A 12159-nucleotide genomic window follows, 5' to 3' on the forward strand; every position below is an offset into this window, starting at 1 on the left:
ACAGCAATTTATGTCACAATGACAGCAATTGTGGTCGCTGCCATCGTTAAGTTCGAGCCCTGCAAAGGATCCAGTTTTGAGGGGTTTCACTCTAAATTGGAAGTAAAATTGTGCACCACAACTGATATATCTAAGTCAGTGGTATGTGCTATCCTGTCTATGGGATGGTGCATATAAAAGATCCCTTGCTACTAATGGAAAAAATGTAGCAGGTTTCCTCTCTAAGACTATATATGTCACAATTACCTTATGTTTAACATCCAGTAGCCTATGTTAAACAAAAACAAAGTTTTAAACTATTTTTAAAATCTGTTTTAATCACTGTAATTGAGTCAGAAATTTGATGTTCAATCAACATTCCTTTCCTTTTTTCCACAGAAAAGTTTCTGTCTAAACATCGATGATGACGTCTCACCAGGCGACTTCTGCGCCGAGGTCATCGGCCCAGACTCACTGCCCGCCGTCCACCTGAACTGGACCGGTCAAACCGCACACGCGACCTTCACCCCATCTGAGACCGGCCAGCACAGAGTCAGTACATAGAGATTATTACACGAGCTTGGGTGTCGTACTGATTTTACGAAACATGTGTCTAGATTTTTGTATTGCCCTAGCAAGAGCGAAGGTAATACATGAATCCTGACATGAGTTTCATAAAATCAATACGACTCACACGCGAGAGTAATAATTTCTTTATTATCCAGTTTATTATATTATTGTAATTTATTTATAAATAACAAGGACTGTATCAAAATGTTTCAACCACGACTAGAAGGAGATGACGAAATGATGTCATATTTCACAATGCACAGTCTAAGCTAGGACTGGCCCCTGGAGGAAAACGACGTTATTACACGGGTGTTCGGATTTCACGGAAGCAATTGATTCCGATACCGTGTCGGTAGCTGTTCTCATGATCACAAGGCACGGAACTGAAAAAGTATGGCCCATAAAGTTTTAAAACTTATGGCCTGATTACACGTGTGCTTTGCTTTTCATTAACTTGGATAAGTTGAACCAAGTGGATAATATAGTCCAGTAGTCTTGTACTGTTTTTTAATCATTTCTCAGGGGCGGGATGTAGCCCAGTGGTAAAGCGTTCGATATATGCGCGGTCGGTCTGGGATTGATCCCCGTCAGTGAGCCCATTGGGCTATTTGTTGCTCCAGCCAGTGCACCACGACTGGTATATCAAAGGCTGTGGTATGCGTTATCCTGTCTGTGGGATGGTGCATATAAAAGATCCCTTGCTGCTAATCGAAAAGAGTAGCCTATGAAGTGGCGACAGTGGCTTTCCTCTCTCAATATCTGTGTGGTCCTTAACCATATGTCTGACACCATATAACCATAAATAAAATGTGTTGAGTGCGTCGTTAAATAAACCATTTCCTTCCTTCCTTATTAATAAATAACAAAGACCGTATCAAAATGTTTCAACCACAACAAGAATGAGATCACGAAATCACGTCATACTTCATATGCAAAGTCTGAGCTAGGACTGGGGAACCAGACGTCATAACATGACGTCGCTTCTCAAAATTACGTCATTACACTTGTTATTAATCGTATGGATTTTATTAACTTGGTTATGTTGAACCATGTGGATAATAAAGTCAGGTAAACTTTGCAGACAGTCTTGTGCTGTTTTTTAAAAATAATTTCCCATGTTAGCACTAACACAATGGTATTGTTTTTTTGTTATTTCCCATGTTGGCACTAATCGTGATACTGTTTTTTTGCAGCTGAACGTGTACTGTAATAGCGACCCAATAGCTGGCTGTCCCGTGAGTTTCCACGTCTCGTCCGACCATTCTAAAGTCAGTTTCCACCCCGGCGACAGAAGTATTGTTGGACATCCCACAGAACTGAAGGTATTCATTGCAAATAACTGGGTTTTTTTTTTTCTTTTGTCAATGAGATATGTGTGCATTTTCTATTGTTTGTGTATTTTTGGTATTTTATTCCATAATTCCTCTTCTTTATTTTCTTCTTTTATTTCTTTTTCTTTTTCTTCTTTCTATTTCTTATACCTTTTTGTTACTTTTCCTTCATTTTCTTTCTTTTTCTTCTTTCTATTTCTTTTACCTTTTTGTTACTTTTCCTTCATTTTCTTTCTTTTGTCTTGTTTTATTCATCATCTTCTTTCTCTTTCTTTCTTTTCATCTACTTCTTCTTTTTGTTCTACTTTAATTTGGGAGGGGGAGGGGGGTGTATTTGGCTCAGTTGGTTGAATGCTCACCTGAGGTGCTTGCGTCGCAGGATCCAACCACCTCGGTAGATCCATTCAACTGATTGGTGTTTTTGTCGTTCCAACCAGTAGTCAAAGGTCGTGGTACGTGCTTTCCTGTCTGTAGGAATGTGCATGTAAAAGATCCCATGCTAATAATAAAAAAAATGTAGAGGGTTTTCTCTGACTTTGAGTCAGAACTCAGAGAGGTATACAGTTCTAACCATGAAACATAGGGGACTATATGTACTGAACCCAGTGATGTATCAAAAATAGGGGGCTATATCTATTGAGCCCAATGAGGTATCAAACATAGGAGGCTATATCTATTGAGCCCAGTGAGGTATCAAACATAGGAGGCTATATCTATTGAGCCCAGTGAGGTATCAAACATAGGGGGCTATATGTACTGAACCCAGTGAAGTATCAAACATAGGGGGCTATATCTATTGAGCCCAGTGTGATATCAAACATAGGGGGCTATATGTACTGAACCCAGTGAAGTATCAAACAGGGGGCTATATGTACTGAACCCAGTGTGGTATCAAACATAGGGGGCTATATGTACTGAACCCAGTGAGGTATGAAACATAGGGGGCTATATGTACTGAGCCCAGTGAGGTATCAAAAATAGGGGGCTATATCTATTGAGCCCAGTGAGGTATCAAACATAGGGGGCTGTATGTACTGAACCCAGTGAGGTATCAAACATAGGGGGCTGTATGTACTGAACCCAGTGAGGTATCAAACATAGGGGGCTGTATGTACTGAACCCAGTGAGGTATCAAACATAGGGGGCTGTATGTACTGAACCCAGTGAGGTATCAAACATAGGGGGCTGTATCTACTGAACCCAGTGATGTATCAAACAGGAGGCTGTATGTACTGAATCCAGTGTGATATCAAACATAGGGGGCTGTATTGACTGAGCCCAGTGTGATATCAAACATAGGGGGCTATATGCACTGAGCCCAGTGAGGTATCAAACATAGGGGGCTATATGCACTGAGCCCAGTGAGGTATCAAACATAGGGGGCTCTATGCACTGAACCCAGTGAGGTATCAAACATAGGGGGCTGTATGCACTGAACCCAGTGAGGTATCAAACATAGGGGGCTGTATGCACTGAGCCCAGTGAGGTGTCAAACATAGGGGGCTATATGCACTGAGCCCAGTGAGGTGTCAAACATAGGGGGCTATATGCACGGAGCCCAGTGAGGTATCAAACATAGGGGGCTATATGTACTGAGCCCAGTGAGGTATCAAACATAAGGGGCTATATGTACTGAGCCCAGTGTGGTGTCAAACATAGGGGGCTATATCTATTGAGCCCAGTGTGATGTCAAACATGGGGGCTATATCTATTGAGCCCAGTGTGATGTCAAACATGGGGGCTATATCTATTGAGCCCAGTGTGATGTCAAACATAGGGGGCTGTATGTACTGAGCCCAGTGTGATATCAAACATAGGGGGCTGTATGTACTGAACCCAGTGAGGTATCAAACATAGGGGGCTGTATGTACTGAACCCAGTGTGATATCAAACATAGGGGGCTGTATGTATTGAACCCAGTGAGGTATGAAACATAGCGGGCTATATCTACTGAGCTCAGAGGTGTTTCAAACATAGCAAGCTATATCTATTGAGCCCAGAGGTGTATGAAACATAGGGGGCTATATCTACTGAACCCAGAGGGGTATGAAACATAGGGGACTATGTCTACTGAACCCAGAGGGGTATTAAACATAGGGGGCTATATCCATTGAGCCCAGAGGTGTATGAAACATAGGGGGCTATATCTATTGATCCCAGTGTGGTATGAAACATAGTGGGCTATATCTACTGAGCCCAGACGGGGATGAAACATAGGGGGCTATATTCATTGAGCCCAGAGGTGTATGAAACATAGGGGGCTATATCTATTGAGCCCAGTGTGGTATGAAACATAGCGGGCTATATCTACTGAGCCCAGACGGGGATGAAACATAGGGGATGAAACATATGGGGCTATATCCATTGATCCCAGAGAGGTATGAAACATAGGGGGCTATATCTACTGAGCCCAGAGTGGTAGGAAACATAGGGGGCTATATCTACTGAGCCCAGAGAGGTAGGAAACATAGGGGGCTATATCTACTGAGCCCAGAGTGGTATCAAACATAGGGGGCTATATCCATTGAGCCCAGAGGTGTATGAAACGTAGGGGGCTATATATATTGAGCCCAGTGTGGTATGAAATATAGCTGCTATATCTACTGAACCCAGAGGTGTATGAAACATAAGGGGCTATATCTACTGAGCCCAGAGTGGTATTAAACATAGGGGCTATTCTATTGAGCCCAGAGTGGTATCAAACATAGGGGGCTATATCTGTTGAGCCCAGTGTGGTATGAAACATAGCTGCTATATCTATTGAGCCCAGAGTGGTTTTCAAACATAGGGGGCTATATCTATTGAGCCCAGAGGTGTATGAAACATAGAGGACTATATCTATTGAGCCCAGAGGTGTATGAAACATAGGGGGCTATATCTATTGAGCCCAGAGGTGTATCAAACATAGGGGGCTATATCTATTGAGCCCAAAGCAGTATGAAACATAGGGGGCCTATATCTATTGAGCCGAGAGTGGTATGTAACTGTAAGCATGAAAAGTGGTGATCTTCTATATGTGCCACCCCACAGACAGGATAGCACATACCATAGCCCAATGCGCCCACTGACGGGGATCGATGCTAGACCGACATCAATTGAGTGCTTTACCACTGGGCTATATCCCGGGCCCCTGACTAATAAATGTGATGCTAAATTGTCTGAAATTTGAAATAATGGATTCTATTAAAAAATGTGTTAATTATCTCTTTTTTTTCTTTTTTTCTTATTTGAAGTTTTTTTTTTTTCATTTTTGGTCACATTTTTACACAGTATATATATATTTTTATACATACATACACAGATCAAAATTAATATAATATAAAATAAAACAACAAACCTCTTGCCAACACGTCATTGAACCTCGCTCAGTACTAAACACTCAACATTTCTTATACATGTATATATGGTAATAAATACTTAGATACTGTCAGTGGTGGATGACGTAGAGATATTTATTCAAACAACTTATGGTATACACTCCATCTTTTAATAAATTCATTATATTTGATTTTATTGGAATACATTTTTTTTTCTAATATATAATAAGAATGTATATGAATTTTTAATATTTTAATATCTAGTGATTTCTTCAGAAATTTTGAACTATATATAAATTGCTTTGTCAAAAGAGCAATAATGTCAATTATGATATTGTTATGATATTGTTCTTTGAGTGGCCAAGAAGAAAACTGGTACGAGAGAAGATAACTATAATGTCTGCAGCTTCTTTTATCCATTGCTCGACTTGTTTAATAAAATTTTGGACGTGTACACAATAAAAAAAAAATAAATGCATATATGTTTCAATATACGCATTACAGAAGCTACACTTCGGGCTGCTTATCACTCTAATATTATAGAGAAACTTGTTTGTAGGGAGAATTCTTTGGATTATTATATATTGGAATCATCTTAATTTGGTATCCTTAGATATACTGAACACATTGCTGTTGATGCTTTTCCACCAATTTAATTCTCTTTCCCATTTAGATATATTTTTTGGTGGAGAAAAAGACGACTTTATATAGGTGTTATATACTCTTCAAAAAAAGAAACGCAAAAGGGTACAAATGGGTTATAACTCCGATTTTATGTTTCCTACCGGTTCATGCTTTGTAAATATAAGGTCATTGCATGTCCCAAACACATTCCCACGGTTACATTCGATAAAACGCAGCTACTGTACAATAAAGTTCCAAAATGTGAATATTCGCAAAAACGCAGCCACGTGCAAACCATGTCACCACTGCACGTGCGTTGTCTGCACGTGCAACATGAACACCGACAGTATAAAAGTGCAGGGTGTTCGCTTGCCTGGCCTCTGTATCTGGCCGACAGTTGACAATCCAGGACATGCCACATCTCAGTGAACCGCAGAGAAACAATGCCATCGGCCGACTAGACGCAGGCGAATCCAGAACGGCCGTTGCCAGGGCATTCCATGTGTCCCCAAGCACCATCTCCAGACTGTGGGACCGTTACCAGCAACATGGATCAACACGTGACCTCCCTAGATCCGGTCGACCACGGGTCACTACCCCCGGGCAGGACCGCTACATCCGGGTACGCCACCTTCGGGAACGATTGACTACTGCCACCTCCACAGCCGCAGCAATACCAGGTTTGCGCAGGATATCCGACCAGACCGTACGGAACCGCCTACGTGAGGTAGGAATTCGTACCAGACGTCCAGTTCGAGGTGTCATCTTAACACCACAACACCGTCGACTCCGATTGCAGTGGTGCCAGATTCATCGACAATGGCCTCAACTGCGATGGAGACAGGTGTGGTTCAGTGACGAGTCCCGATTTCTGCTCCGACGTCATGATGGAAGATGTCGCGTGTATAGGCGTCGTGGTGAACGTTATGCGGCAAACTGCGTGCAGGAAGTGGACAGATTCGGCGGGGGTAGTGTCATGGTGTGGGCAGCCATCTCACACACTGGCAGAACTGACCTGGTCCACGTGCAGGGCAACCTGAATGCACAGGGCTACATTGACCAGATCCTCCGGCCACACATCGTTCCAGTTATGGCCAACGCCAACGCAGTGTTCCAACATGACAACGCCAGGCCTCACACAGCACGTCTCACAACGGCTTTCCTACAGAACAACAACATTAATGTCCTTCCTTGGCCATCGACATCACCGGATTTGAACCCAATTGAGCATCTATGGGACGAGTTGGACCGACGCCTCCGACAGCGACAACCACAGCCCCAGACCCTGCCCGAGCTGGCAGCAGCCTTGCAGGCCGAGTGGGCCACCATCCCCCGGGACGTCATCCATACTCTGGTTGCTTCAATGGGCAGGCGGTGCCAGGCAGTTGTCAACACACGCGGAGGCCACACCCGGTATTGACTCCAGATGACCTTGACCTTGGTGGTGTGTCCTATCACTCACTCACAATGGACTAGAGTGAATTGTGAACAATCCTGCAACATTTGGTAATTATCGGACTCACCATTCAATAATTAAATCAATTCTCCAAATGTTACGACAATGTGGTTTTGCGTTTCTTCTTTTGAAGAGTATATATATGTTTTGGCCCCTGTTTGTTTTGTATTATGGTATTTATATACTTAGGCCAAAATAGAAAGTCAGCTGAAAGTGGTTTGGTGGATAAAAATGGCCATGTATGTAATATTGCAGCCTTTAGCCCTTCAAATGTAGTAAATGGTGAATGAAAGCCATAAAATTCACAAAATCCATCATATTTAAATAAGTTGCCATCTGGGTCATACATATCATGTACGTTTGTTATATACCTATTATATTCCAATTCTGGTAATAAACACTTTTGTTACCAATTTTAATTAGGGAGTTGAACCACAGTTGTTCGGAACTTACATCATTTTTGTTAAGTTCCACTTTCTTTTTGAATAATGCTAGTACATTGAATACCTGTTTCCAGAACATATTTGTAATTTTTTTCCCACACAGTTTATGGTAATCATCTCCTATATTAGTAAATAAAATATTTTTGTTTGGGAGGTGACATCTAAGGATATACCATAATGAATCATGTCCATTTATTGCTCTTCTAATCCAAGTTTACCATTTTTAAACCACAATTTTCTACATCCTGCATTAGCGAATTCCAAGAAATTCTATCTATGGAAGTCTTCCAAATATATGAATAAAAGATCTTGTTGATTGTTTTTATTATGCCATTATCTGGATTGGGGATACTGAGAATAAGGTGAACAAGTTTAGATAGAGCCAAGGATTTGACAACGGTAATTCTACCCAGCATAGTAAGATGACGTTTAGACCAGGTATTCAGTAACTTTGAAATCTCTTCAATTTTGTCAGTATAATTTAATTGTACAATTTGATTTAACTGGACACTAAATTTAATTCCCAAGAAAGTAAAATTCTTTTGTGACCATTTTAAGTTTTTATCTTTACATTGATTATGAGTATTATTTGAATTTGATCCGATCCAAATAGCAATAATTTTTTTCAATATTTGGTTTCAATCCTGAGAATTTAGAAAATTGATCTATTAAATTTAATATGTTCCTTAGTGAAGCTTCTGTCCCATCGAGTGTTATAGCTGTATCGTCTGCATACTGCATTATTTTATATTCTCTTTTTTCTATTACTATTCCTTTAATTGACTCCTTCTTTCTAAACAAATTTCTCATGATCTCAGCGCACAATATAAAAAGATACGGTGCTATTGGGTCCCCCTGTCTACATCCCCTCCCTACTGGAATCTTTTTAGTAAAAACACCATTTTGAATTACAGTTAACATACAGACCTTATTTAATATATTGACCCATTTTATAATGTCCTCGCCATAGTTAAAACATTTTAAGGTTTTGTTAATAAATCCCCAATATACTGAATCAAAAGCTTTCTCAAAATCTACTAACAAAAGGAGTGCTGGAATATTATTTTCACTAGTGTAATGCATCCGGTCATATAATAATCTGGTATTTTCGGCTACACACCTGCCTGCTAGGAAACCCTTTTGATTTTCATGAATTAATTTATCTATAGATTGCTTTATTCTATTGGCTATACAGCCAGAAATGACTTTATAAGTGGTATTTAGTAAAGATATTGGTTTCCAGTTTTTTAGAACATCACGGGGTTTGTTTCCTTTTGGCAACAGAGTAATAATGCCTTGTTTTTTAGTTATTGACAGCTCGCCAATTTCAAACGAATGGTTAATGCTTCGAAAGTAAATATTTTCCAACGTCCTGCCAAAAGAATTTTAAAAATTTGACTGTGAACCCATCTGGCTCCGGCGTTTTATTATTTTTCATATTTTTTAATACATACATTGCCTCATTTGCTGTTATTTGACCTACATATTCGCTAACATTTTCAACTTTGGGAATATTTGTATTTCTAAAAACCTCATCTAAATCAATATCTATTAGATATTCTTCCTGTGACATATATAGTTTCGAGTAGTACGATCCGGCTTCTTCCAATATTTGATTTTGTTCAATAATAATGTTACTATTCTCACAAACAAGTTGGGTTATAGTTTTATTTACACAGTTTCTTTTTTCTAGATTTAAAAAATATTTTGATGGCTTTTCTCCGTCTTCTATCCACCTAGCTCGGCTTCTCAAAATTAAACCCTTCATATATTCTTTTCTATCTAATTCCTCCTGTTTTTTCTTTTCTTCCAACCATTCAACAAATATCTTTGATTCAGGATTTTTATCCACTAACTCAGTTAAAAAATTAATTCGGTTTTCCACTTGTTTTCTTTTTATTTCCTTTTCCTTTTTAAGAGCTGCACTAAAACTGATTGACATGCCCCTTATTTTAGTAAGGAGGATTTCCAAAAATAGATGGTCACTTATCATAAAGGATATAAGATGTGGGTCTGCAGACAACAGATAATTTCTATCATAGGGAAGTAAAGCATACTCCTCTATTACTGTATAAATAACTGATTTCACACATTCGACATACTGAGTATTATTTAATAGGGAGTTGTTGAATTTCCAAAAACCTTTGCCTTTAGTAAATTCAGAAAGTTTTATAAAGATCTCTGGCATTATGGTCTGTTTTATACCCTGGAACAATACTAGTTTTTAAGATACAAGATAATAGTTCTTCTGTTACCAGGAAAAAATCCAGCCTTGCTTTTTTTAATGGTGATTTCCTTGACCATGTGTATCGTCTACTTTCTGGGTTATTTATTCTCCATGAATCACATAGTTAAATTTATTCATAATTTTTAGTATCTCATTATGGATCTGAGGGTTATTTCTGTGTTTATAGTTATAAGTATCCAACTCTTGGTCAAGTACAAGATTGAAATCCCCACAGACAATATTAAATTCATTATCAAATTCTTCAATAGATTCAGAAACAATTTTATAGAAATCAGGAGTGTCTTTGTTTGAGCCATATATATTTACAATAGTTATTCTGTAGAAGCTCGTTTTTATTTCAATAACTAGTAAATTGCCCTTATCGTCACATTTTGTTCTACCCAGTTTATATTCAGAGTTAGACTTAAAAAGAATTGCTACTCCCCTGGAGCTGCTATTAAACGAATTAGTAAGGCATTCATAACCCCATTGTGCTCCCCTATATGCTTTTTGACTGTTTTCGAAATGTGTATCTTGTAAACAAAAAATGGAACAGTCCAATTTTCTAAGATAATTAAAAACATCTCTGCGTGTATCCAGGTCACCAAGTCCCTGACAATTGATTGAAAGAATTTTAAGAGCCATGGCTAACTTTATCTAGAGACATGGATACAGAGTCTTTACCTGAAGATAGGCTATACTTGTAAAAGTGAGGTAGTGTTCCAGTGAACAGTGTGTGTATGACCATTTTGATTTTGAAGTCAAATGAGATCTCACACGTGTTGGCATGAAATACTACTATGTGTACATAAATAAAATATTCGTTTATGTGAAAATGGGGAAACCCCCAGCATAAATGCATAAATCAAGCTAATTCTCACCCAGTGTCTGGAGAATTAGACAATACCGTATTTTGGTATTAAAAATTACTGCTATCCTTTCATTTTTTTTTTTTTTTAACCTGACCTCTAACAATGGCATATTCCCTTAGGATGTTAGTTTGATCCAAACATCCCAACAGCCAGTAGGATGGCTAAAAGTTCTCTGCTTCCTGTTCAGGTCACGTGACTGAAGTCAACCTTCTTTCTCCTTTCCTCTGACATGCCTACATTGATTGATGTCCATATTATTTTTCTCTTTATCTTTCAGGTAGACACCTCGGCTGCTGGACAGGGTGACGTGAGGGTGGAGAGTCAAGCGCCCGGTGGTCGGTCCATGAATCTGCCAGTGACGTACAGACAGGGCGTCTGCACAGCCAACTTCACACCAGCTGAAGTCGGTAAGTCGGTGTGGGAACTCACGGCTGGCATTTTGTCGTCGGTTTAGCTCACATGATCCTTTCATTTCATTTCAACTTATTTTCGTGCTTATATCTAATTAAGGTTCAAGCACGCTGTCCTGGCAACACACCTCGGTTATCTGGGCTGTCCAGGACTTTGGGTTAGTCTTTAGTTGTCAGTGGTTAGTGAGAGAGAGAAGAGGGTGTAGTGGTCTTACCAAATGACGTCATTTACAAAAAATCACCTGATTCAAATAATAGTGTATGAACGTTTGCATTCTTACGCGACATAAGTACATGTATCAATGAAGTTTACACAACAATACTACAGGCATATTTAAAGCTAAACAAAATAAATTCAGTTATGTATTGTTAAAGTATGAATATAAATTTAATTATAAGATTTGACTGCAATTATTTTTTGGTTCATGCAAGTATGAACCGAAAAAACGATGTGCATACTTTTGTATGACCCTCTATGCGGAGTCATACAGCGTGCACATCGTTTTTTCTGTTCATACTTGCATGAACCAAAAAATAATTGAGGTCAAATCTTAAATGAAATGGGTAACCTGAATTTGTTTTGAAACGCAAATTTCCAATTCTGATGCCTGTGTTATATTTTATGTTATATACATGTAATGTGTCGCTCATTGTTGCAGGGTGGTCAACCCTAGAACAAATTAAATATTTTGAATTTGAACTACCGGTACATTTAATACTGTTGAATACCATTTATTTTACAAAGTCGTTCAAAAAGGTTTTCATCCTGCATTTGCTCGTTCGATAGATTTGACACATTTAACTCACAAGATATATGGAGCGGGATGTAGCACAATAGTAAAGAGCTTGCTTGATGTGCTGTCAGTCTAGGATCGATCCCCATCAGTGGGCCCATTGGGCTATTTCTCGTTCCAGCTAGTTCACCATGAC

General features: G+C 39.2%; 1 protein-coding gene across 1 annotated transcript in view; it reads left to right on the forward strand.

Annotated features, from left to right (window-relative positions):
• Positions 1 to 11273, forward strand: part of LOC121383360 (filamin-C-like) — a 32298-nt gene extending 21025 nt beyond the window's left edge. Inside the window, exons 7-9 of the mRNA XM_041513384.1 lie at positions 379 to 531; positions 1743 to 1871; positions 11097 to 11273. Of these exons, the coding sequence (XP_041369318.1) occupies positions 379 to 531; positions 1743 to 1871; positions 11097 to 11273 (459 nt within the window). The remainder of the gene's footprint in view (positions 1 to 378; positions 532 to 1742; positions 1872 to 11096) is intronic.
• The last annotated feature ends 886 nt before the right edge of the window (positions 11274 to 12159 follow it).

The sequence above is a fragment of the Gigantopelta aegis genome, chromosome 1 (genome assembly GCF_016097555.1).
Source record: "Gigantopelta aegis isolate Gae_Host chromosome 1, Gae_host_genome, whole genome shotgun sequence".
Lineage (NCBI taxonomy): Eukaryota > Metazoa > Mollusca > Gastropoda > Neomphalida > Peltospiridae > Gigantopelta > Gigantopelta aegis.